The sequence below is a fragment of the Tachysurus fulvidraco genome, chromosome 8 (assembly GCF_022655615.1).
Source record: "Tachysurus fulvidraco isolate hzauxx_2018 chromosome 8, HZAU_PFXX_2.0, whole genome shotgun sequence".
Lineage (NCBI taxonomy): Eukaryota > Metazoa > Chordata > Actinopteri > Siluriformes > Bagridae > Tachysurus > Tachysurus fulvidraco.
Window position 1 is genome coordinate 23,941,589 of NC_062525.1, and position 25,200 is coordinate 23,966,788.

The 25,200-nt window shown below is 36.2% G+C and overlaps 3 protein-coding genes across 4 annotated transcripts in view; all 3 read left to right on the forward strand.

Moving 5' to 3' along the window:
- The window catches only part of LOC125145310 (integrin alpha-M-like), a 115,861-nt gene that overhangs the window by 1,815 nt on the left and 88,846 nt on the right, over nt 1–25,200 (forward strand). The window lies entirely within an intron of this gene.
- Nucleotides 684–20,983, forward strand: LOC113653540 (integrin alpha-M-like). Its single transcript, XM_027163195.2, has 30 exons — nt 684–837; nt 4,132–4,240; nt 4,910–5,010; nt 5,133–5,203; nt 5,899–6,001; nt 6,098–6,225; nt 6,795–6,928; nt 7,037–7,187; nt 7,492–7,642; nt 7,756–7,829; nt 7,992–8,115; nt 8,963–9,096; nt 9,251–9,409; nt 10,108–10,302; nt 10,996–11,129; nt 12,030–12,172; nt 12,262–12,410; nt 14,437–14,568; nt 14,820–14,893; nt 14,995–15,136; nt 16,936–17,034; nt 17,225–17,304; nt 17,590–17,676; nt 17,969–18,047; nt 18,144–18,239; nt 18,980–19,060; nt 19,199–19,309; nt 19,409–19,522; nt 20,016–20,126; nt 20,237–20,983. The coding sequence occupies exons 1-30, from the start codon at nt 798–800 to the stop codon at nt 20,330–20,332; spliced, it is 3,402 nt and encodes a 1,133-aa protein (XP_027018996.2). The 5' UTR covers nt 684–797; the 3' UTR covers nt 20,333–20,983.
- LOC113653539 (integrin alpha-M-like) overlaps nt 24,961–25,200 on the forward strand; it is a 49,534-nt gene continuing 49,294 nt past the window's right edge. For both annotated transcript variants that reach the window (XM_047817106.1, XM_027163194.2), the window contains exon 1: nt 24,961–25,118. In XM_047817106.1, the coding sequence (XP_047673062.1) occupies nt 25,079–25,118 (40 nt within the window). In that variant the 5' untranslated portion in view covers nt 24,961–25,078. The remainder of the gene's footprint in view (nt 25,119–25,200) is intronic.

Here is a 25,200-nt window from a genome sequence, read left to right on the forward strand (position 1 = left end):
ATAAGCTTTGAGAAGGTGAGAGGGAAAAGAGAAGCTTGTGAAGTAACTACAGATTACCAAATGTTAAGAAGAACTAACTTGTTTCAGAAAATATTACACAACATTTAGCATACGTCCAAATGGCTAAAAACTGTGATGTGTTATTTTTTAGAATTATTTGAGTTTTGCAGTAGTACATGTGGAATATAACATCCCAGGACATGCTGTTATTGGAAAATAATGTACTGGGAATAGCAGCTCCTTGTCCCAACAGGAAAAGGAGCTGACTTTCAGGTTTCAGTGTTTTACAATATGGAGCACACACACTCTCATCACACACAAAACTCAGCAGCATGTTTTACTCTCTCTCTCTTTTGCTCTATTTTGTCTTCCCTCTTTTTTCTGTTCTTTTCTATTTGCCCGAGTTCACTGAAAGAAAGAGCAAATCATTAGTGTGATTAATCACAGGTAGTGTGGACTCTAAGAGTAGTTCTGGTTGACTCTGCCTTCCATTCACAAATGCGTCTGCTTCCGTATAACCCCAACGTCCGCCTCAGGCTGGGGAGCTGTCTGGCCTGCAGCTGACTTCATCCTTCGGTGGGATAGGAGGTCCCTCAAAGCCATCTGTGCACTGGAAATATTTCTACAAAGTTTCCCTGATTTTCTCTAAACAATTTATGCCACTACCACAATGGTGTGCAATACTTACTACAGTAGATTGAGTGTGTAATACATTTTCAAAACACTTCTTCTGTTTCTACTTCCTCAACTTTACTCTTTTCACCTACCCAGTCATTCTGAATCTCAGAGGATAGAATATGGACTGGAATCTAGCATTGTGCATGTTCCTGATTTCTGGTAAGATCAGACTAGGTTTCTTCATCACTTCTATAACTATTTCGATAAATGTATTCAAATTCATGTCCATTTTGATCTGTTCTATCACTGTAGCAGGTCTTATGTATTATCAGCCACATTAAGGACAATTAGGAAGTCAAACAGGCTAATAGTCACAGACCTGTAGGGTTACTGTACCACAGTATAATGAAACATAGCTATGGGAATAGAAGTGTTTAATAAGGTGTCCATTAAGCGTACACTTTAACCTTCATTTTAAAATTCCTGCTTAACTGTAACACTCAAAAGTTTTGAAGTGTTTATTAATAAAGCATTAGCTTTGACAAAGGTCATCATATCCATAAGAGATAATGTACAGTAGGAGATGCTTTTTAATTGTTTGTACTTTTCATACCATTTAGATTTTGAGGTAAAAGATTTAAGTTATTAATGAAAGTGACATGAATGCACCTTGAACTAAACTTTACTTTTGAGTGTAAAGGGCATTTGTATGTACGTTAGAGTAAATATATTTGTCTCATGTGAAACAGAGGCAGAAATGTTCTGTTTCTTAATGTAAGATATACGAGTTTGTGTGTTTGTGTGAGAGCAAGTGAATATAGAGTGAGTAGGCAAAATAAGGGCCTTAGATTAAAATACAAACACAGATGCACTGGTGAGTTATATTATTAGTTTATTAGTAATATAGTGAGATTTTTAAAAAGCCAAATACTAAATGTTACAATTGTCATTATTCTTCTGTTGTTGTAGATACAGTAAGGGTGTCTGCCTTTATGTATGTAAATATCTCAAATGTTACTAACTTTGGATAAAAGCTTCAGGAATATAAACAAACTTGTATATTACTGAAAAAAGTATCACACACACACACACACACACACACACACACACACACACACACACACACACACACACACACACACACACACAAAATACTTTCATGTTGTGACCTTCAAAACTAGAATCAATGTCAAAGCTACCATTCAGAAACACTTTGTATATGATCTTTCCTGCATCTGGATGGATTTATGCTCATGTCTGTGGGCTTCATAATGGTCTGGGATGACATCTTGTGGAATTTATTTAAACCAATGATTACTTTGCACCAGTTAGTCTCATTGTTTTGAGGTGAATCTGTTTCTTTAGAAGTCTAAATAACAGAAAACTGTCAACAAGATAAGCAGCAAGTGTTGGTCTCACACACACACAAAAAAAAATACTTACATGTTGTGACCTTCAAAACTAGAATCAATGTCAAAGCTAACATTCATAAATACTTTGTATATGATCTTTCCTGCATCTGGATGGATTTATGCTCATATCTAACTGTGGGATTCATAATGGTCTGGGATGTGCACTGGGCCTGTGGAACTGGAAGTTAAAAGGCTATAGAGATAGACACCAATGATCCTCATATTGGCATCCTTTGTGTGTTCGAGCCACTGGAGCAAGGGGTGGTCCAAACAGAGGATGAAGGCCCATCCCAGCAGGTACTGTCCGAGAGTGAGGATCACCCACTTGATGGCCAGGCACTCCTTCTCTGTTGCTGTGTTTAGTCTCCCTCACCAATAGTTTGTGACTAATATACAGCACAGGGTACTCCTCCCCTCCTCCACCTGGGACAACATGGTCAGCAGCCATGTCTGTTCAATCTGTGAAACAAAAGGGAAAGAGAAGTCAGGAGAATGCAAAAGCAGTCCAACACATCATGCTGCCTTTACCTTAGTGAAAGTCTGCTGGCATGGCTCTGTCCACTGGATCATGTCTGGTGCTTCCTTTTTAGCGAGATCAGTCAGTGGGCTTGTGACATCCAAATAGTTAGGTATCTGAACATATGATATGAGGTATAATAGCCAGCCAGCCCCAGGAACTGTTGCACCCCATTTTGATCTCACTCCATTTTGAAAGAACTGTGAAGAATTTCTGTAAACCAAAGAGTTTTTAAAAGGCTGTTTTTTGCAGGACATTAGAGTCAAGGTCCCTTTTTAAATCCAGTCACCGAGTTGACTTGTCTACACAGTATCGAACCAACCCATTAGACTTTGGCACCAAGACCACCGGACTGGCCACTCATTGTGCTACACCTCGATTACCCTTCTTTTAAGCATGGCCTGAAGTTCACCGTTTTTGTTTGTGGGTCAGCTGCACACTGTGACCCCTGGGAGTGTCTTAATATGGTGTTCTCCATGAGTTAGAAAGGTGAAAGGTGGTCTGGAGTGAATGAATTTGATGATTTTAATTTTAGCTCTGGTCCCACCTTCTTCCTCTCCGGAACTACCATCATTAATGCCACAGGGACCACCTTTTTCCATGGTTTTAGGAGGTTGAGGTGGTAAATTTGCCATTGCCCCACGTCTATCCGTTTGCTTAACCTCATAGTCCACAACTCGCTGTGTGATTTCAAAGGGCCTTGCCACTTTCTGAATAATTTGGAGTTTGATGTGGGTAGTAAAATGAGAACTTTATCTCCTGGTGTGAATTCTCATAGTTGGGCATTCATATTATTGCATAATCCACTGGGCATTCATATTATGTAACATAATCCACCAGCATTAACACAAACTGATATCCCCATATCAACTGCTCTAAGGAGACTTTGATTACCGGTAATGGGTGCAGTGGCATTTTTGGGGTGGCTGGTGGATTCACCAATTGACATTTGACATGCTGCACACCACTAGCCAACATTGCTGCAAATGCCCGGACAATAAAAGTAGGCCATTAGACGGTTCACTGTTTTAAGTGACCCAGGTGATCGGCCATTAGACTATAGTGTTCCTGGCCATGTCTCTGTTTCCACAGCATGCCTGTTGATGCATGTTATTAAGGTATTGGCATCAGTACTACACATCCCTTTTACTGTACTGGACATTTTTCCAAAAGATATTTTCTTATTTTGTGTTTTATTTTTTGACTCTGAAGGTCTATACAATTTCATCCTCATCAAGTTGTTCAGTAAGCCCTCATGCCCTGTGGATGACGTGGAGTCATTGTAGAAGAAGCCATTCCACCTGGAGGAAATTTCAGTGCTAATTTTATGAATGATTGAGAATGCATTAGCCAGTTTTTACACATCAATAGCATTCAGACTATTAAAGATCAAATGTATGTTTAACTCAACTCTGAATCCGTCCAGAATACTTAGGTTCTTTCAAATTTCAGTAATAATAAAATGCATATACTCAAATTTATTCTAATGTTAACTGTCATTTAAGTAATACATAAATACTTTTGTTTACTATTAAAAGTCATGTATCCTGTTTAAAAAAAAAAAGTAAATTATTTTTATTTTAGTATCTCAGTCAGTGATGGCTTTCAACATTGATCCAAATCCATGGAAAGATTTTACCCAACCACAAAACATAGCCTTCGGGTACAAGGTGATACAGAGAGATCTTGACAGGTGAGAGACACAATACTCCAATGACACGTGCGTTCTACTCTTAATTTGTGGTCCATACATTTACATACATTTCTTGTGACAAGCCAATTACTTTGTTCAAATTACAATTACTTTCAGTCAAATGTTTACATACAATAAGTTGACCAATTATTAAAGGCCAATTATTATAATTAGAAATTATTCAGGAATGTGTGTGAGGCTGTATTTAAAGTGCAGTGTCATTTTGCCCTTAATACCGTAATCCAAGCAAGTAATCACCAAGACCTCAGAAGCCCTGCTCCTCATTACGAGGAAAGGTATCACAAGCCTCTGTAAAAACAATTGCAAATTGTATGTAATTCAAATATTCAATTTAATTAAATACAATTTAATTTGCATAGCACATTTAACAGTGGGCATTGTCTCAAAGCAGCTTTGCAGTATAAGAAATTCTAATAAAAATGATAAAAGTTTACATTTATAATGTATATTTATTCCTAATGAGCAAGGCAGAAACTAAGAGGAACCAGACTCAAAAGGAAACCCATCTTTTTCTCTGTGACAAATTCAATATGTGTTTGTTGGTGCAGTAAATAAAGTTAGTTAGTGAAAATCGATGTGAAAACAGCAGATTATGAGAGTCGGGTAAGTTTCAGGTTCATATTGCTAACATTTCCCTTTTCTTCTCAGTGTGATTGTGAGTGATCCATTACTCCAAAGTCAGAATCAAAGAGGGAAAGTCTACACGTGTGCTGTTAGTAACGGACAATGTTCACCAATGCAAATTAATGGTACTATTGCAAACACAATTTTTATTAAATCATAAGCTCATATGATTTTTTTTATCAAAAGAATATCCCAGAAATGGTACTCCATTGACCCACATTTAACTACATGCTAAATCTTGTCACAGTTCCCTCTGAGGCTGTCAACATGTCACTTGGGCTGTCAATGACTAAAGATCGCAAGTCTTCAAACGTAGTGGTAAGCTACACTGGTATTTCAACTCAGGTAGAGAAAAACTCTGTATTTCAACTCAGGTAAGAATTGATCTTAAAGGTGGGGTGCATGTTGTTTGAAAGCCAATGTTGACATTTGAAATCACCAAAACAAACACACCCCTAACCCAAATGGGTGTCACCCCTGTTTTGATAGCTCTGCCCCACACATACATATGTAACCCAGGCAACTATTATGATGGAGCCTTCTAGGCAGCTGGCCGAGGGGATATTTTTATCAGTAAATTAACTCAATGAGTAATACTATGGTAATACAGGTCACATGTGTTTTTGTAGTACCGTGAAAGGTTTAGATCTGTTTCACGCAGAGGACAACTTTCAACACCTAGAACCCGAGGCAGAGTTAATACCAGGTATCCGCCATGTCAATGTTTCAATCACTTTCTGCTAATGTCAGACATGCGCACTGAACACTCTCTCTGCTGCATATTGATAAGACACACCCCTTTCTGCTAATTGGCTACACGTTTGTTTTGTTAGTCGGCCCGACTCAGTTTTCTGAAGCATTTCTCAAACATCATGCACCCCAACTTTAAATAGTGGGTCTGATATCCCAATGTATGTTTTGTTTCTATATAAAAATCTAGATTTAAATCTGTGAAATGTGCACTTTAGTTTAACCATTTCCCATTAAGTAAAAGGAAAAACATTATTTTTTAGGTCTGTGGCCCAACCATTCCCAAGGACTGTAAGCAGTTTACTTCATACAATGGGATGTGTTTTAAACTGGGTTCCAATAGTCTTATACCACGCAATTTGAGAGGTATTTCATATGAAGAGCTAGCAGCAATAAAAATCCAAAACTTTTGTTCTCTATTCTTGTAATTTTGTTTTTATTATGTAATTATGCTTTCTTTAGATTGTCCATCAAGAACAGACATTGCTTTCTTGCTGGATGGCTCTGGAAGTGTCAGCGAGAGTGATTTTAATATAATGAAGGAATTTGTTATAAACATGATTAACGAGTTCAAAGACAGAGATTTTCAGGCATGTACAGAAACCTCTTTGTCTATCCAATATATTTGAATGTTTTTATAGTTATGGGACTGAATACTCTACATGTAATACAGCTACATGTTTGTGCATTTTTAAATACATTCCAAACACAACTTGAAGTACCAAGATAAAATTGTTAAGAAGAAATAGTTAAAAAAATATGTGTCCTAATTAAGGTGGCAGCGCTGCTGACCATCATAATGTTATATGAAAAGAACAGAGAGCAGAACAATAAACCAAGTTTCTGAAATTCATTCGACAGTCTTCCATGAAACGATTGGAATAGTAAGTTATTAAGAAAATAAAAACAAACAAACAAACAAACAAAAATAAATAAATAAATAAATAAATAAATAAATAAATAAATAAATAAATAAATAAATAAATATCTTACTGAAGCAAAATGTCCTTCTGGACTTATGGGGCTCATTATTAAAGTTTAATTTATAACAAACAGCCATTTAATAAAGACTTTCATGCTTATTTTTGCGAATTAGATTGTTAGAAACTTTCTGTAAAAAGAAAATACAATTGATCGTGAATGTTATTTTCCATTTCAGTTTGCAGTTGCACAATTTTCTTTAAACAGTGTAATACATGTACAATTCAACACGTTTTCAAGCACTGAACGAATACGTACAATCAGACAATTGCGTGGTAGGACCCACACAGCCTCTGCTATCAACAAAGTTGTGTGAGTATCCTGAATGCATCTAAAAGCCAAAATGTATAACGTTGATCTTTATTATTAAAATAGATGAGTGGATGCAATGTTTACAATCAGTTCATTTGTTTTGTGCAGGGATGAAGTATTTACCAGTAGGGCAGGGGCCAGAGAAAATGCTAACAAAGTGTTGGTGGTCATCACTGATGGCCAATCAAATGATAGAATTCCACTGTCAGATGCTGTTCAGAATGCAGAGAAGAAGAACATTATTCGCTATGCTGTAGGGGTAAGAGATTCCCCTACATTACCCATTTATAGAACTATTATTAATGTTTTATTAATTTATTTATTGCCTCTAATTAATACATGTCTGACCAGAAGAAGAATTACATAGTAATTATCTAAATAGAGCAAAATGTTAGACTGCCTGGTCCTTAATAGTCATTATTTTGCCTCATATATTAATCTTTTATTAAATTTGAGTGTGTGTTTTTGTCAGTCAAACAAAGCTAAAAAATTCCATCAGATTCAATATTTTTTTGGAAGTAGTGCTTTTCTTAATATTTATGCTGTTATTTTTTCTTCACTAGGTCGGCAATGCCTTTCAAACTAATGCAGCAGAACAAGAGTTGAATACTATTGCGTCGGATCCAGACAATAAACATGTATTTAAAGTGAATGACTTTTCTGTATTGAAGGAAATTCAAAAAACACTGGAAGCGAATATTATTTCAATTGAGGGTATGCAAGTAAACCTATCTTCAGAATCTATTGTAGCTACTGATAAAAGAAAAGATTTGATTTTCTGGTGGTGTTTACAATAAGTGTCATTCGTGGTATTATTACTTTATTAGGAACCCAGGCTTCAGGAGACTCCACCAGGATGGAATTTGCACAGGATGGCTTCACTGTAGACTTTGATGAAAATGTAGGTAAAGCCTTTCATTTTTTTTACCAAGCATTGATTGATATTAATTAGATTTTTTCTTTTTTCTTTTTACTTTTAATTAATTATTACCAATATTATCTAGTCTTGTATCAAATCAATATTGAGTCCTTGGTGTAAGTTGATATTTTTATGTGTCTTTAGAGTAACATGATAATGAGTGCAGTTGGAGCATTTCAGTGGAAAGGTGGTTATCAGAAGTACAGCAGTACAAGTGGAACACCACTAAACTCCTTTCAGAAGGGCAACGGTAATGAAAGTTATCTAGGTGAGATGCCCTTCTAAGTAATGAAAATTTAAATTGGTATATTACATAAAAAATGTTTTGTTCAGGTATCAATAAACACTTAAAACACTATATGGACAAAAGTTGGCAGACACCTGACCCTCATGTGGATCTTCTAAAAAAAACTGTTGTTGTAAACTTAGAGTCACACTAAAGTTAGAATGTCTTTGTAGGCTGTAACATTAAGATTTCTTCAAGGGAACTAATGGCAATTCCAATGTGTATTGGATATTCAACACTTACTGTAGGTGTCAATATACCTTCATCCATATAGTGTGGGTTTGCATTGTGATGTTTATATACTGTCAATATACATAATATGTGCTTAAAACATCAAGGATCAAGGATTTTAAAGTCTTCAATATAAGAGATTTAACAAACAAGTTGAAGGTAGTTCATTGTCGAATCTGCTAAGTCAAAGGGCAATCAATCAAATAACTCAACATCTTTATGTACTATGTTCAGTACGAAGGGCTTCTGGAAACACTTATTAGTTAATTAGAGAACGTTTTAACGAATGAGAAAAGAAGTCTGAATGTTTTAATGAAACCCAGCCGAGATGTTAACCAGGAGTCAATAACCGGATTTGTTTATAACTTGTAGCACTTGGTGAATTACTTGATAACTTTTTTCTTTTTTTGAATAATAAAAAAACAGATACAGAGAGTTTGGATAGCTGTTACAACTACATTTTCTGTATATCAAATAATCTGTTTGTACTGAACCTCTGAATACTGCCCAATACAAGAATATAAGTCAGGGATCAGACTGTGAGCAAACATGTAACATGACCAAGCAAAACTCCTACCTGCTTGTTCTGTGTTCACAGGTTATTCCATGGCGGTAGCACAAACATCCTTTGGGCAATTCTACATCATTCAGGGAGCTCCAAGAGATAAGCACATGGGGGCAGTGATCATATACAATGGAGACAATGTCTTTCAGGCACTGGATCCTCCCGAGGTAATTTTATTCATCTGGTAATAGCAGTAATAAAACGCTGCATTGAGGTGCATCTCACAGCTCCAGCACACACTGTTCAGTCCTAGGCCTAGTAATGTGAACTGTGTATTTCCCAGTCTTAGATGAAATTTAGACCCTGTCACCATTTTTTCAGCCTCAAATTGGTGCCTATTATGGTGCTGAGTTATGTGTTGTGGACTTGAATCGGGACAACATCACAGACCTCCTACTTGTTTCTGCTCCAATGTATAATGAGAAGGATCAGGAAGGAAAAGTCTTCATCTACACCTTTCAAGGATCTTTTCGTTCCCAGGTAAAGAGTAAACATGACAGTGCTAAAGTACCAAAGCTAAAGTGTTGTCTTATTCTCAACATCTTCAACAATCCCGTTCTACATTAAAGGAAATTGCAGTTCGTAATATTCTCGGAAGTCTCCACTTTTATTGCTTTGTAAAAGAAAACTTAAATTGATCAATAAATTAAAGTTGCTTCCTGTTTCTCATGTAATCTGTATAGAAGCTTTTCACAATTAATTTTAATACAATTATCTTGGATACTAAAAACTCCAAATTCACCCCATACTGGCCCGAAATTAACTTCACCCTTAAACCATCACATCGTTGAGCATTATTTGCTTAATTTTCCTATAATATTTGTCCCCAGCTTGGCCAGTAATATTAAATAGTATACCTTTGGCCAAGTGGCTTCTTTAGTCTAGAAACCTAGTATCTAGTATCACAGAAATTGTGTAAAATGGCTATATTGCTATACATGGGTCACGATGTTATGTGATCTTTAGCCACCAAAATGCTTATTTAAAAACAGGACTTACTAAAATATATTGTTTAAAAAAAAATCTTGTTTTATAAGAAAACTAGCTGGAACAGTTTCTATTAAATATGACTGTATACCAGACATCTTCCAGTGATTTTATCCAAAAAGTGGCTTGTTACTTGAGTTACATGAGAATTCTTTAGCAACCTGCAGATATTTTTTGTACACATTTTACAGCTACAATACATAAGGGCAGTGAAAGGAATCTCAGGACAAAGGGGGAGGTTTGGCCTGACGCTGGCGAGCCCTGCAGATCTAAATGAAGACAGCTTGGTGGATATAGTGGTAGGAGCACCTCTAGAAGAAAATAACCAGGGCAGCATCTACATCTTTAATGGGAGAATTGGAGACATTGCCCCCACCTTCTCCCAGGTCAGACAGGAACAAATGTACAGCATATTATTATGATTAAGATTTATTTAAAATGAATTATAATATATAGGGTTGTGAAAGACCTGCTGATTCACATAATGTTTAATTTTGCATTGGAAAATGTTTTGCTTTTTTTTTTAAATCATTGATGACATTATGATCAGATGACATTTTAGTATATATATATATATAGCTGAAGTTGTAAGAGCTTTCACTACATCGAAGAAAAAAAGGGGGCATTTTGTCCGGTCCAGGAAATTACTGTCCTTTCTGGACCATAAAATTAGGCATGAGGAGCAGAACCCCATTCCCACCACAACCCCCTGTCTACTTCACTGTGTATTCTGGCTGGAAGTTCAGCTAACACTAGCATCTATCCTTTACAGACATATGATCTTATTTGAGGTGGAGGCACTTAAGAAGAAGAGCATAAACACTCAACAACTGGTCTTGAGATATTCTCACTAGAATCCATGTGCAGGGTATTTCGTAACAAATTCTAAATCATTGTCAAAATAGACCCTAGTCAAACACAACAACTCACACACACACAGACACAAAATAAAGATTTAAGATCAAATACTTAGAAACATTTTGCAATTAATATTAGAATTATCATGATTTGTAATTTTGTAAATAATAGTCCTGTAAATAATTTTCTTTTTCTGTTTTTTATTTATTTATTTTTGACAGAGAATCACAGGCTCATCTGTGCGCAATGGACTGCAATTTTTTGGTATTTCTCTGACTCCATCTGCTCTGGACCTTAGTAAAGACCAACTGCCAGATCTTGCTGTCGGTTCCAAAGGAGCTGTCTTGCTTTTAAGGTCTGGCATTTCAGTTCTGATATGTTAATCTGGGTTATGAAGGGATGACGTTATCAAGTTCAACACTTTTCATTCTCACTGCTGGGTTTGGGGCAATCTGCTCTAAACCTAGATGTGGTATCATTGAATAAAATATACAGAAATTTCACCCTATTGAGGCTTTCCACATTTTGCCCTGCTACACCTGGAAAATTATATGGACTGAGATTTTTTAGATTTGGTATACACAATATTTGGGTAACCTTTTAGATTGTGAGATTTTAAGTCATACTATAATAGTATTCACCTTTCCGTGTTAATTCTTTATAGAACAATCTTGATCTGCAAGATATCTTTCCCACCAGAACACATATATCTATTCACATTTGAATCACCAGCATGAACCCTGAATGTAGAATCACTCTTCAATAAACCCCGCTTTATGGAGTGTTCAGGCAACCAGCATCTTCCATCTGAACTTTGGATCTCACCAGCAACTACATTATGGTCTTAATTGTGGTCTCTTGGTTGCTTCACTGACTATGAATACCTTCCTTACTCAGTCATTGACTATTGGTGAATGTCCTTCTTTGGGCTCTCCTGTGGCTTTCCAGGAACACGTGTATTTATAATGAGATAATGTGGAACTCACTGAGGATAATTGAAGACAGATCAGCTAATTAGGTCGCTCCTGATAGCAAATGGCAGCACCAGAACTAATGCTTCTGCTCAACAGAGGTCTCTGAGTCCGCTTTACACTCTTAACATGTTTTTATCTTTTAAATAAATTAGATTTTGCCCCTCTGTGTAATAATATGGACTTTTTCGGTCAAATCCAAATTAATGTGGAAATGCTTATACATAGTTTGATGTTCCATATGCATATTTACATTGTGTGTTGTGTTTTGTGTAAATGTTCAGATCCAGACCCACTGTGGATTTGCAGAACACAGTAACTTTCAGCCCGTCCAAAATTCCCACCAAAGACGTTAACTGCAACAAACCTTTAACAAACACAGTAAAATTGTGTTTCAAAATGACGAGGCCGAATGATGACAAACAAGGTTCCAATATTTTTCTACATTTTTTTAAACATATAATATTTGCCTTTCTCATAAAATTGTTTTCTTTTACTTTTATTGTGTTCGTTTAGATTTGTCTGCAAAGATAAACTATACATTAACGCTTGATGCCAAACGACAGAGCTACCGGGCCTACTTTTCAGAAAAAAAACGTATTCTAACTGACACCATAGATGTGTTGCTACAAGAGAGATGCAAGGAACATGTATTCAGTCTAGAGGTATTTGAAATGCTCCTTTTAAATCTTTTAAATATGTGAAATGGGGGTGTAGTTGAATGACAAAAATGCTGATTAACATTCATGACACATTAGATTTCAAGCTAATTATTGTTACATTATACCTTCATTTATAAAAATATTATATATTTTGTGTTTAAACATGAATTACAAAGGGTTAATGAGTAATAGACATGATCCAGAGAGACAGGAGCTTGAATTCCTCAGGGGCTTGAATTCCTCAAGCCCCTGAATACAAATGTAAAATAATATCTATGATATACTTATTTAACCAGACAATCTTAATAAAATCTGACTATCAGTTAGCATTATTACAGTCTAAGAAATGTCTTTGCTTAAATTTATTTATTTGTTTGTTTGTTTGTTTGTTCATTTTATCAATTAATCCTTATCAATCCTTGGAACACTGCTCTAGTGTAATATGACTTTTATAAATGTCTTCATTCTCTTACGGGTCGCCGTGCCGTAGAAGTGACCACTAGGGGATGACCCAGAAACAAGCTTCAATTCAACTTTAAAGCATCAAATCCTCCAAAAACAAGAAAAAACCTATTTACCTAGTAAAGTTTATACTCTCAATAATTTTTTAAGCCCACACACAAAGCACAATATGATTCACAGCCTTCATACAATTAGAAAAAAATTTCGGACAAAACTGACCTAGGTGGCGCTAGACCGGTTTTTCCCTTACCTTTAGACGCGTCTCTTTCTTCACTGGGGTAATATATTCCAACACAAATAATACACAAAAATCCACACAGGTCCAAGGAATTGAAATCTGTAAGCCTTTTAATCCAAAACGCTCTGGTCGCGCCGCAAATATTCCGTTAGTGTTCTGAAAACTGGAAACATAAGTGCGCCATCATCTCGTTTTGCCGCTCTAACTCCTAATTGGGATATTCAAAAATTCAAAGTCTACGTCATATATATTTATAGCCCAGGTCCTACCGAATCAAATAAGCCCTCATTTGAGCCAATCGGTGCTTGTATGGCAGAGATAGACGGCTGAGAAGCCAATGGTGGCATGACCTAATTTTTGGGAACCCGCGTTTGACTGACAATTACTCCTTCCAATAGCAATGAAATGGGCTGGGACCTATACAGCCGTTTAGCCAATAAGCAGACGATTCCAACGGTATATGACATGCCGTATGTTCTTTGCCTGTGTCTGCGTGAACTGGATGCGCAGAAGAATTCTTGCGTAATCCCTGACCTTTTGTCCCTCTCACAGCTCAGGGTGTCAAGTTACAGGCCTGTTTTCACACCAGAGTGATAGAGAGAGAGTCTAGGCTTGTTTATGGCCTTTCAGACTGAGCCTGCAGCCTTTTATTTCAAAGTTATATAGTAAACAAGTACACAAAAACGCTGCACCCGACGACCAGGGCCGTAGAAAAATATTCATATAAAATCCATTTTTGGGTCTTTTGACTTGAAATTTTTTTTGGTGAAAGCCAAGACATGTGGCTATGACTCTCAGTTGTTGGTTTGTCCCTAACATGTTCCAGAAAAATAAGATTAATCAGTTTATCAGAAAAACAACCCAGGCGGACAGGAAAATCTGCACTAACACCCCTGTAACTTTGTGCCAGTAAGGCCTAGAAACTAGTTTGTAAACTAGAGACTAGAGAATCTCTTCTTTCAAATGAGACCAGGCTCACCCCTGTGTGTCAAAGTATGTGGGAGCTGTAGCACTTTTTGTTGGATAATGGATATAGGCGGAGGTCCTTAAGAGGGAATAATTGTAAGCAATTTTAAAATTTTAAGATTAAATTCAGCCGTGAAACATTTTATTAGCCTAGAGTTCTGACAGACATCTTGTGTAGGATGTCCAACGGTGTGTATATGAGGTGGAGGTACCGTAAATACAAGAGAGGATGTGTACACATGTCAGCTAGCACATGTCCAAAATTGACATCATTTTGACCCTTACTTTGGTTTTTAAAATAATAAATACGATTGTATTGAAAGTTTCTTTTTCTGTAACTAATTATTTTCTCCTGCCTTACAGGCCTGCCCTAATGATGCACTAAACCCAATAATTAATGAGTTAAAGTATACATTTGAGGGTCTTCCTCTTAATCAACAGGATAATTTGCGACCGATACTGCGACCTAATACAAAGACTACCTCAGATTACAACGTAAGTGCTGAGAGACTTCAGCATTTCATATTAGAATTAAGACCAACAGCAGCTCTCTTTCATAGCTTTTTACTTGCTAATAACCTTGTCTAAAGCAAATTGATCATTCTATAATGTTTATTTCTACAATAAAATGCCATTTTACACATCAGTTCTATTATCTAATTTTCTCAACCTATTATATAAATCACATAAGTGTTTAAATGTTAGACCATGCATGTGACACCTTACTGTGTAAACGTTTTTTACAGCTGGATTTTGAAATAAACTGTGGAGATGATAACATCTGCATTGATAATCTCAAAGTGGATTTTAATTTTTCTGGGTAAGTGGAAACAGTAACACTCAAAGAAAACACTCAGCGTCCACTCAGAGATCTGAGAACGAGGATTTGACTTTGTGTTTTCTTTTTCTTTCCATTTTCAGATACTCAGTCATACAAGTTGGAATAATTCAAGAACTGAATGTAACTGTTTCCATAGTGAACAGAGGGGAAAATTCCTACAACAGTCAAGTAATTCTTAAGTACCCTTTTGGACTATCTTTCAGGAGATCTAGCACTAAAGAGGCAAGTCTATCACATAACAATTTAGCCACATAAAGTATTGAGTTATACCATAGTTGAGTTATGAGGTATTATTAAGATTTAACACACAGTGGTGCAGCAGATAACGTTCCTACTTCACCGGTCCTGGGTCCACAGTTTGGCTCTGAACTGAGGTACCATCTGTGTGTAGGTTTACATGTGTGCACACGGGTTTTCTTCAGGTTCCATTGACTGGATAGTGGCAGTGCTGTGATTTTCTAAAAACCTTCTAATTAGTGGCCCATAGCCTTAACCAGTGAGACACCACTTTCCCTTAAAAGTGTTTCCCCTAACCCTATTGCAGCATGGTGGAACAGTGATAGTGTTGACACTTCATAGCTTCAGATTCTCTGACTCCTCGGTTTACTGTCTTTTTGTATTATTTCCTGAAATTGATTTAGTATTACGAACACCAGATGGCATCATAAACTTAGAAGGTTATGTGGACACAAGATGGCATCATAAACTTAGAAGGTTATGTGGACCACCAATCTGCCTAATTTGACTAAATGAGAGGCCCTTATTTGACTAAATGAGATCATTGTAAGCTGCTCTGGATAAGGCTTGTATCATGTCTGGTCATTGAATGTAACTTTCAATAGTCCAAAATGTGCAGAAGTCCTAAATGCACTGAGGATTGGGACAATCCCTAAAATCTGCAGAATTGGATCCTCTGAAAGAGAACTGATTGACACCTCCCTTCTCTCAGTGGCACAACTAGGCCAAAATATTCTATGTTGTTATTACAATCCATCCTGTGTGATTAGTAGATTGTTTATCACAACCCTTTAGGTCAACACATCCTGGATCCATATTCCAGCTCCCACAAGAGAACCATTTCTCAAAAGGGTTCTTCTTACAATCCTTAGACAGGGTACATCATGTCCACAGATTACTGGTAGGTGAGGGGATGTGAAAGTATTACTTAGTGGATAGAGATTACATCAGATCAGTTGGTCCTGATGATAGTTTCAGGGATACAAACTGCAATTTCACCACTGGCCCCTAGACTTTTCAGTGCAATGCTCATTGATGACATACTCCACATGTGGAAACTTGTTCAAGCACTGGCTTGCTGGAGATATAGAAAACTGTTAATGAAAGGATTCTGACTGGGAGTGGTGCACCAAACAGAGATATCTACCATACATTTTGTGGAGCTGTGTGGTGCGATAAGGGTATGAGGAGTGTATATATCAGTCTTATATTAGCAGTCAGGTCATTACAAGGTTATGCAGCCATTCGAAACGTTATAATCGAAACTTTATAATCACCCATCTTTGTAAGTCAACTTACTGTTCATATTTTAGTGAAGGTGAGCAACTGTGCAAAAAGTTCAATTCAGTGTCTGGTTCATGCTCTATTTAGACCGGACTGCAGCTGCTGACTGCATTGTATTTGCGCTGACAGCAACTGTTCATCTGTCATTTTGTAGTTTCTGCAGGCATGCTCTAGCAAACAAACATGAATTTTGGTAGCGTCACTATTCTAGGCCTATTTCTGGGTTCATAGAACCATAGTTATGTAAGTAACTAACATTAAAAAAGACAATCATTTGATCATTTTCTCAAAAACTATTTAAGCATTATGCTTTATAAACTATGTATGCAGTTATCATGAATGTGCTCGGAGGATTCAGCGTAAATGCTCTGCAAAAACTGTGCTAATTATTTGTAACCTTTATCAATGGGAATCGTTACAATACAATGACTTAAACAATGGTGAAGAATTTGGTTCCTAGAAATGCTGTTTACTTTCATTTTAAATGACTGTCTGAGCAGGGTAGAGTGGAGTGTGAATCCGTGGATAGTGATGAAAAAGCTACACTAGGGACGACGACTTGTTTCATCAGTAAACCAATTTTCAAGAATAATGGTTTGGTGAGCGCAAATGAGTTTATACTTTATTTTTTTCTTTTATAGATATTTAATGCATTAAATAAAAATTATTTGAAAAAAAGAAAAATCACTAGGTATTATATTTCGAGTTATGCCTAGGACAAAGATGAAAGTTAAATAGAAATAAGGGAAACGATGACACAATATCTGAATTCCTGTATTACCCCTATAGGCTATCTTTGATGTTACATATAGCATAAACAGAGAACGTAACTTTGACAGGATGATGAAATTCACTGCATCTGCTTCCAGGTATGATCTTATAGTATTTTAATTAACAGAATGAGTACTAGTATCTATATTTTTTCATGTTTTTGTTTATTGTTTGTTTTGAACTTTATCAGATAAAATCTGCAAATGTTTTGCTTTGAAAGGAGTATTTTTGTCCACGGTTTTAAAAATCACTGATGCACTACTTGTAATTGCTTTTTTTTATACATGAATTCACATATAAATTAATTAAGTCTGGGCTAAACCATACAGAAAGTATCACAACAATTTTTTACAGAACTAATAAAAATATTCCGATATTTACAGTGACAATGACAAACATTCACCTAACAATGAACTCTTCAGAGAAAAAAACATTGATGTTAAATATGCCATCTACGTTGCGATGATCAGGTTAGTTGACCATTTGATTTGCTGAGTTATAGTTCAAATAAATATGTATATAATTTTGCTACTCTTGTTTACATCTATCAATAAATGGTCACACACACACACACACACACACACACACACACACACACACACACACACACACACACACACATATATATATATATATATATATATATATATATATATATATATAGATAGATAGATAGATAGATAGATAGATAGATAGATAGATACTGTATAAGTTGACGTAATTGTCTGTGAGCAATATCTCACTTTATGATTTTATGTCAAGGCATGAAAATTCCACTATTCATATCAACTTTACTGCAGGACAAAATAATCTTGAGAAACCAGTCCACCAAATATTCAAGGTATAAATAAAGAAATAACAAAAAAAAAAAGAAACGAATAAACCCTTTGATGTGCAATTTTTATTTGGTTATTATAAAATCTTCACTTCCTCTCAGGTGGAAAATTTCCTCAGGGATTTGAGCTTCAATATTTTCATCAGAGTACCCATAAAATTAGGAGTTAAGGACATCTGGACTAATAACAACTTGGAGGTACTGTAAATTGACATTAACATTACTGCAGATATATATATTTGACCGACTATTTATTAGTTTTAAATGTCCACCATGATGACTTCACTGCCGAGCCACCACAAGACATCCTCCCACATACATGTCTTTTGAACTACTTCTTCATTTCTAATATAGGAGATTGAAACAAATGCTGGCAAAAAAATGGAAATAAGCATAAACCAGACAACCTTCACAACTGACTACTCACAAATGATACTCATAACAATCACAAACTGCAGACACTAAACCTAAAGTGGGGGCTGGGTGTGAGGTTGGGTGTGAGGATGAAAGGCGTAGGAAACTGATGAAGTGGGAAACTGAATAATTGCTCGTAAACAATGGAGATGATCTGCAAATAAGAACTTATATGGTAGGGTACCCTTGGGTCGCTTTGTGGTGAATTATTCATGGTGGTTAATTAAGTCAATTATTATAAGCCAATATTAAACTATAAGACAATATTAAACTGATCCTAGAAACCTTTGTAGCAAAAACGTTTTTCTGATCTACATTGGATTAACATCACTCAAGATTTAGGCCTCATTATAGCACACAGACAGCGCTGGTTAAAGTGATAAATGACCAACTACTTAGCTTTGATAGGGGTCAAAGCTCCTTGGTGTTGCTTGAACTTTCTGCAGCTTTTGACACCATCGATCACACTTTTCTCCATGTTAGGCTAAAAATTTTGGAGTTAAGCAAACAGCTGTGTTTCTTAGATTCAAGGCTGCAGTGCAGACAAAGATGAGCAACCCACAATCCAAGATTTTGTAGCAGCACTGAAAAAACAGCCAGAGGTGGTGAGTAACTGTTATGTCTTTCTTTAATAACCTACCATTTTAAACATCTAGCAGAGAATCTTTGTGTTCTCAAGACTCTTCATAGAAATAAATACATATAATTAAGTTATTTATTTATTTGTGGTGTCTGGGTTTTAGAATTGCTCTGTAGCTGTGTGCAGAGTGTTTAAATGTGCTGCAAGTCTCATTAAAAATCAAGCAATATACTACAGCATCTCTGGTAATGTCAGCTCTGGATGGCTTGAACAGGTATATCAATGATGCGCTAACACATTACTGGTATTTTCACCAATTTCCACCAAAAGTCCTACATCTCTGCATTAATCATTCATATACACTACCTTTTAGATAGGACTGAAATCAGCCATTTTTGAGCTGGTCAGTACAGCAACCCTGGACTACAACGAAACAACATATATCTACTCCTCCTCTGGTTCCATAAACACTGCACCTATTGGCAAGGTATGTCAGTGGGCTGAGACTTTAATGAAATCAGACTGATCATGAGCTGATTTTTGTTTATCAGGTATTAAATGGTAAGTATTGAAATGCTGGCATTGAAATAAATAAAGTCACATGACTTTCACGGACCTCTGGTGTGGTGGTTATTGGACTCAAAGTAACAGGATGCAGTGCAGCTACTGTATAGGATGTTATGTCAATAGTTGGGTGAAGGCTCCATCTGGTGAGTAGGAGCGGGATTAGCGGGCATGGTTATGACCATGATTTCTATACTGTATAGAAGTTATTCCTGATGGATCAGTTCTTAGACAATCCACAGCACCACCATGCCAACCTCAGCTTCTAGTGTCTGCTTAAAATGACATGTTTCTTAGAATATTATTATTCAACACAGTTGAATAATAGGTGCAGTTAGGTGCAGTTTTTCACATTACAATTTTGATAAATTCTGAATTTACTCACCAGATTTGCTTGTTATTGCAACTGTCTGTAGGTTAATACCCAGGTGGAGCTGTATGAGGAGAAATTCCCACTTAAGGAGGTAATTGGTGGTGGTGTAGGAGGAATTGTGCTTTTGGCTGTTATCACTGCTGTTCTCTATAAGGTCAGTGCAGAGATGATTATTATTCTTCAGTTTTTTCTTATTTTTACATTTGAACACAACAACCTTCTGCACTCTGCTATATGTTGCGTGAACCTTTCTATCATTCCTAGGCTGGGTTCTTCAAAAGCAACTATAAGACGATGTTGGAGGAAGCAGGAGCAGCAGCCGGAGACGGAGGAACTGGAGACGGCCTCGTGGCAGAGTGAAGAGAGATCACTCTGCTTCACATTCATCACATAAACTGCAAAATTGTGTTATCTTATTACACATAGTATAAGGTGTCAGTCAGGTGTTTCTAACCGTATATCTTTCAGGAAAGTGCACAATGCTATTTAGAAAGACCCCATATGCTAAAAAAAAGCTTAAAGTTTATTTTATCACTGTTGCAGTTTGTAGTGATTTTAGGCAAGCTTACAATACACAGTACTATGGTTGGCATGCTATATTCACCATGTGTTCAGACTTTGAGATCACATTTTAATAACTGAAACTCTTAATTGCTCAAAGAGTAAAACCTATTTGTGCATGTTTTGATGTCTTGGTTATAATACTGAATTATTTCTTATGACAACTAATGAAATCTATTTTATATATTGACCTATATATTTTTTTTAATTCATTGTTCAGATGTGTTTAACATTTAGCCTAATGTGTAATAGTGGGGAAAAAATATTTGTATTTATTGTAATTTATTTAATCAGTTGTCCAAACCTTTTAGTTTTCTTGTCACAAATTAAAAAAAAAAAAAAAGCTTTTATCATAGTCTCTGGGAAACTGAAGAGAATCCCAAAGGGTGAATTTTATAAATTAATGTTATTTATGATTATGCATTAAACATTAAAAAACAACAACAACAACAACAACAACACACATTATAAAATATACGTTTTTCTTTAAATATGCTCCATTATTCTCCATTGTTATGGGATACAATATCACCTGTTGTAGTTCTGAAGAAATTAAATAACTTTAATCAATAAACTCGAGTTTTACGTTATAAATATATTAATAAATTGTTGTTATTTAGAGTTATGTTGTCAAGTTGGTAAGGATGTGGTAAATTTTGTAACAAAATTGCATAAAATGTGGTAGCTCAGTGGTTAAGGTGTTGGGCTACTGATCAGAAGGTCATGGGTTCAAACCCCAGATCCACCAAGCTGCTACTGCAGGGCCCCTGAGCAAGGCCCTTGTTGCTCAGTTGTAACTCACTCTGGATAAGAGTGTGTGCTAAATGCCATAAATTTGAACACATGTGTTGGAGGGGGAAAGACTCTGGAGAAAAAAATCTGAACAATTTATTTTTTACAAATTTGCTTACATTTAAATAGTGCTAAAAGATCAAATCCAAAAGGTTCATCCAAAATGTAGTGGAAAAACCTAATGGAAGATTTTATAGAACAGCTGGGCAACTAAATCTATAATAAACAATAGAGTGTACTTCACATATGCATACATAGAGATAGATTTATTTAGCTGTTCTCTAACATTCCCCCTTTTTTTTAACACATTGAGCATGTTGTAGCACATGGCGTATATTTAGACATCATTTTCACTGCTGGCTTGAGTTTTAGAGTTGTTTTAACTCTTCACCACAGTCATGGCGGGCCCGAGACTCAAACCCACAACCTTAGGATTACAAGTCAGACTCTCTAACTATTAGGCCACAACTTGCCATCCACTGTTAGTTTAAATGTTACCTGTCTGCACGTGAGTCCCAGTAATGTCCATATTTGAAATTTCTAATAATAAATTATAAACACAAAACAGAGGAGATTTTCTGCCATGATCCAATTTGTAAATCATATGGGATTGTGACCCCTAGTTGGAGAAGCTGAGGCGTCTTTATTCAGAAGAAACAAAAAAGTTATATAATTATTTTTTTATAAGCTTTTATTCAAAGAGGCAAATAGGCAGAATTAATCATTTTCTGGCTTTTGTGTAACAAAAATGTTTGCTCTATAAGCAAAGAACACTATATTCTTGTATGGTGGAATTGTTTCAGTGTACAGACAGACAGACACAAACCCACAAACATACACACAAAAGGTCTTATTTTGTCAATTTGCTCAATCTCAAACGTGCATTAACCTGCTGAAATAATGCAATTGTTCTGTTTCAGTTAAAGTGCTTTCCTGTTGCTTCATTTGGCAGTGTGGCCAAACTGCTATTAAAAATGTAATCCAACCAAAGCAATGATGATCCTTCACCTTTTCTCGACCTTTCTATGACTTTTGCGTGTAGTGGGAAAGTAAAGGTTACACATGCTCAGTCATATGGCATGTCTGAATATCTGACAGGGGTCTATTAGGTGTAACCTTATGTGTATTAATTAAGAGGTTGTTGTCCACAAAGACCACATTGAGTTGGCAACTTTCAGTGAAGGTCCGAAATCTTCATGAAGGGGAACACAACTTTAGCTGGTACAGTCTCTGGATGCCTAGTTTCCTTGTGAGTTCTTTGGTAGACAAGTGGGAACATATACAACTGCTGCATAACTTGCATTACTGTCCAAGGAGTGCTTCCAGGGTGTCACTATAATTTTAAAGGTTATGATCTTTTACTCTTGTTTTAAAGCTAATCGAGATGCTGCATAATGATCTTTGCTCTAAACATCAGCCTAGGTCCACCAATCTGCCACTGCTGGGCCCCTGAGCAAGGCCCTTAACCCTCAATTGTTCAGTTGTATAAATTGAAATAATAAGGGGGTCTGCTAAATGCTGTAAATGTAACATTTTTTGAAGGAGTCTTTACTGTCTGTGGAGACATACATTTTCTCTATGAGAAAGAGTTCAGGACTGTTTCCGGTTAACAGGAAAATTTGCCCCTGTACATCACATCCATAGGTGAGGCACAAGATTTGGGAGAAAAGAAGTGCATAAAATGCTACACCATATTATTTCACCAAACTATAATGCCCTTGCACACAAAGCAACGTTTAAAAAGATATGTTTTGCCTAGAATTTGGGTCCCTACAGACCCCAGTGATCACCTTTGGCATCAGCACACCAATTAAGTACAAGGCCTCTGCAGCCTTAGTGCCTGATTTCATTAATTCTCTTGTTGCTAAAAGACCAAATCGAAAAGGTTCCTCCAAAATGTAGTGAAAAACCTAATGGAAGATTTTATAGAACAGCTGGGCGACTAAATCTATAATAAACAATAGAGTGTACTTCACATATGCATACATAGTCAGATATAGAGATAGATTTGTTAAGCTGTTCTCTAACATTCCCCCTTTTTTTAACACATTGAGCATGTTGTAGCACTTGGCATATATTTAGACATCATTTTCACTGCTGGCTTGAGTTTCTGTGGTGAAGCAATAATCCGATGTTCCATGTTGGTTCACTTTTAAGCTTTCTTGGCTAATAAATAAATATTCTGTTTTTAAACCTTCTGTAGCCAGTAACCAATTTGAAGATAAAATTCACAAATTTTAACACCACAGCACTTTTTATTCCCCAGCTTTTGACTTGCAAAACACATTAAGTCCAATTAGAAAGTCAAACAGTCTAATTGTCACAGTATAAGGAAACACTGCTATGGGAATTAAAGTGTTTAATAAGGTGTCCATTAAGCCTACACTTCAACCTTCATTTTAAAATTCCTGCTTAACTGTTACACTCAAATGTTTTGAAGTGTTTATTAATAAATCGTTAGCTTTGACAGAGGTCATCTTATCCGGAAGAGATAATGTACAAGATGCTTTTTAATTGTTTGTACTTTTCATACCAGTTTGATTTTGAGGTAAAGATTTAAGTTATTAATGAATGTGACATGAATGGATAAGCATATGGATTGGATGTCTGCCTTTATGCATGCAAATGTCTCAAATGTTAATCACTTTGGATAAAAGCTTCTGGAACATAAACAATTATATAATGTATTACTGAAAAAAACACAAAAAAGTCTCTCACACATGTTGAAAACTTTCATGTTGTGACCTTCAAAACTAGAATCAATGTCAAAGCTACCATTCAGAAACACTTTGTATATGATCGTTCCTGCATCTGGATGGGTTTATGCTCATGTCTAACTGTGGGATTCATAATGGTCTGGGATGCCATCTTGTGGAAATTATTTAGACCAATGATTTCTTTGCACCAGTTAGTCTCATTGTTTTGAGGTAAATCTGATTCTTTAGGAGTCTTCATAACAGAAGACTGTCAACAAGTTAAGCAGCAAGTGTTGGTCTTATTAGCTTTGAGAAGGTGTGAGAGAAAATAGAAGCTTGTGCGGTAACTACAGATTACCAAGGGTTAAGAGGAACTAACCTATTTCACAAAATATTACACAACATTCAGCATATGTGCAAATGGCTAAAAACTGTAATGTGTTATTTTTAGAATTATTTGAGTTTTGCAGTAGTACATGTGGAATATAACATTCCAGGACATGCTGTTATTGGAAAAAAATCTACCGGGAATAACAGTTCCTTTTCCTGTTGGGCCACAGCACACCACCACCACAGTATTCAACCAAAATAGCTTTATTTTGCTTTCAAGTTTCAGTGTTTTATGGAGCACACACACGCTCATCAAATACAAAACTCAGCAGCATGTTTTTCTCTCTCTTTTGCTCTATTTTGTCTTCCCTCATTTTTTCTGTTATTCTCTATTTGCCAAAGTTCACTGAAAGAAAGAGCAAATCATTAGTGTGATTAATCACAGGTGTGTGGACTCTAACAGTTGTTCTGGTTGAATTCAGTTGCCTCTGCTTCCGTATACCCACAATGTCCACCCTTTCAGGCCTGCAGCTGACTTCACCCTTCGGTGGATAGGAGGTCTCTCACAGCCATCTGTGCAATGATTTCCTCTAAACAATTTATGCCACACCCAGAGTGGTGTGCAAGGCTTGCTACATCGAGTGTGCAACACTTCATCTGTTTCTACTTTCTCAACTTTACTCTTTTCACCTACCCTGTTATTCTGACCCTGTTGACAGGATAGAATATGGACTGGAATCTTGCATTGTACATGTTCCTGATTTCTGGTAAGATCAGACTAGGTTTCTTTATCACTTCTATAACTCCATTTCAAATAAATTCAAGTTCATGTCCATTTTGATCTGTTCT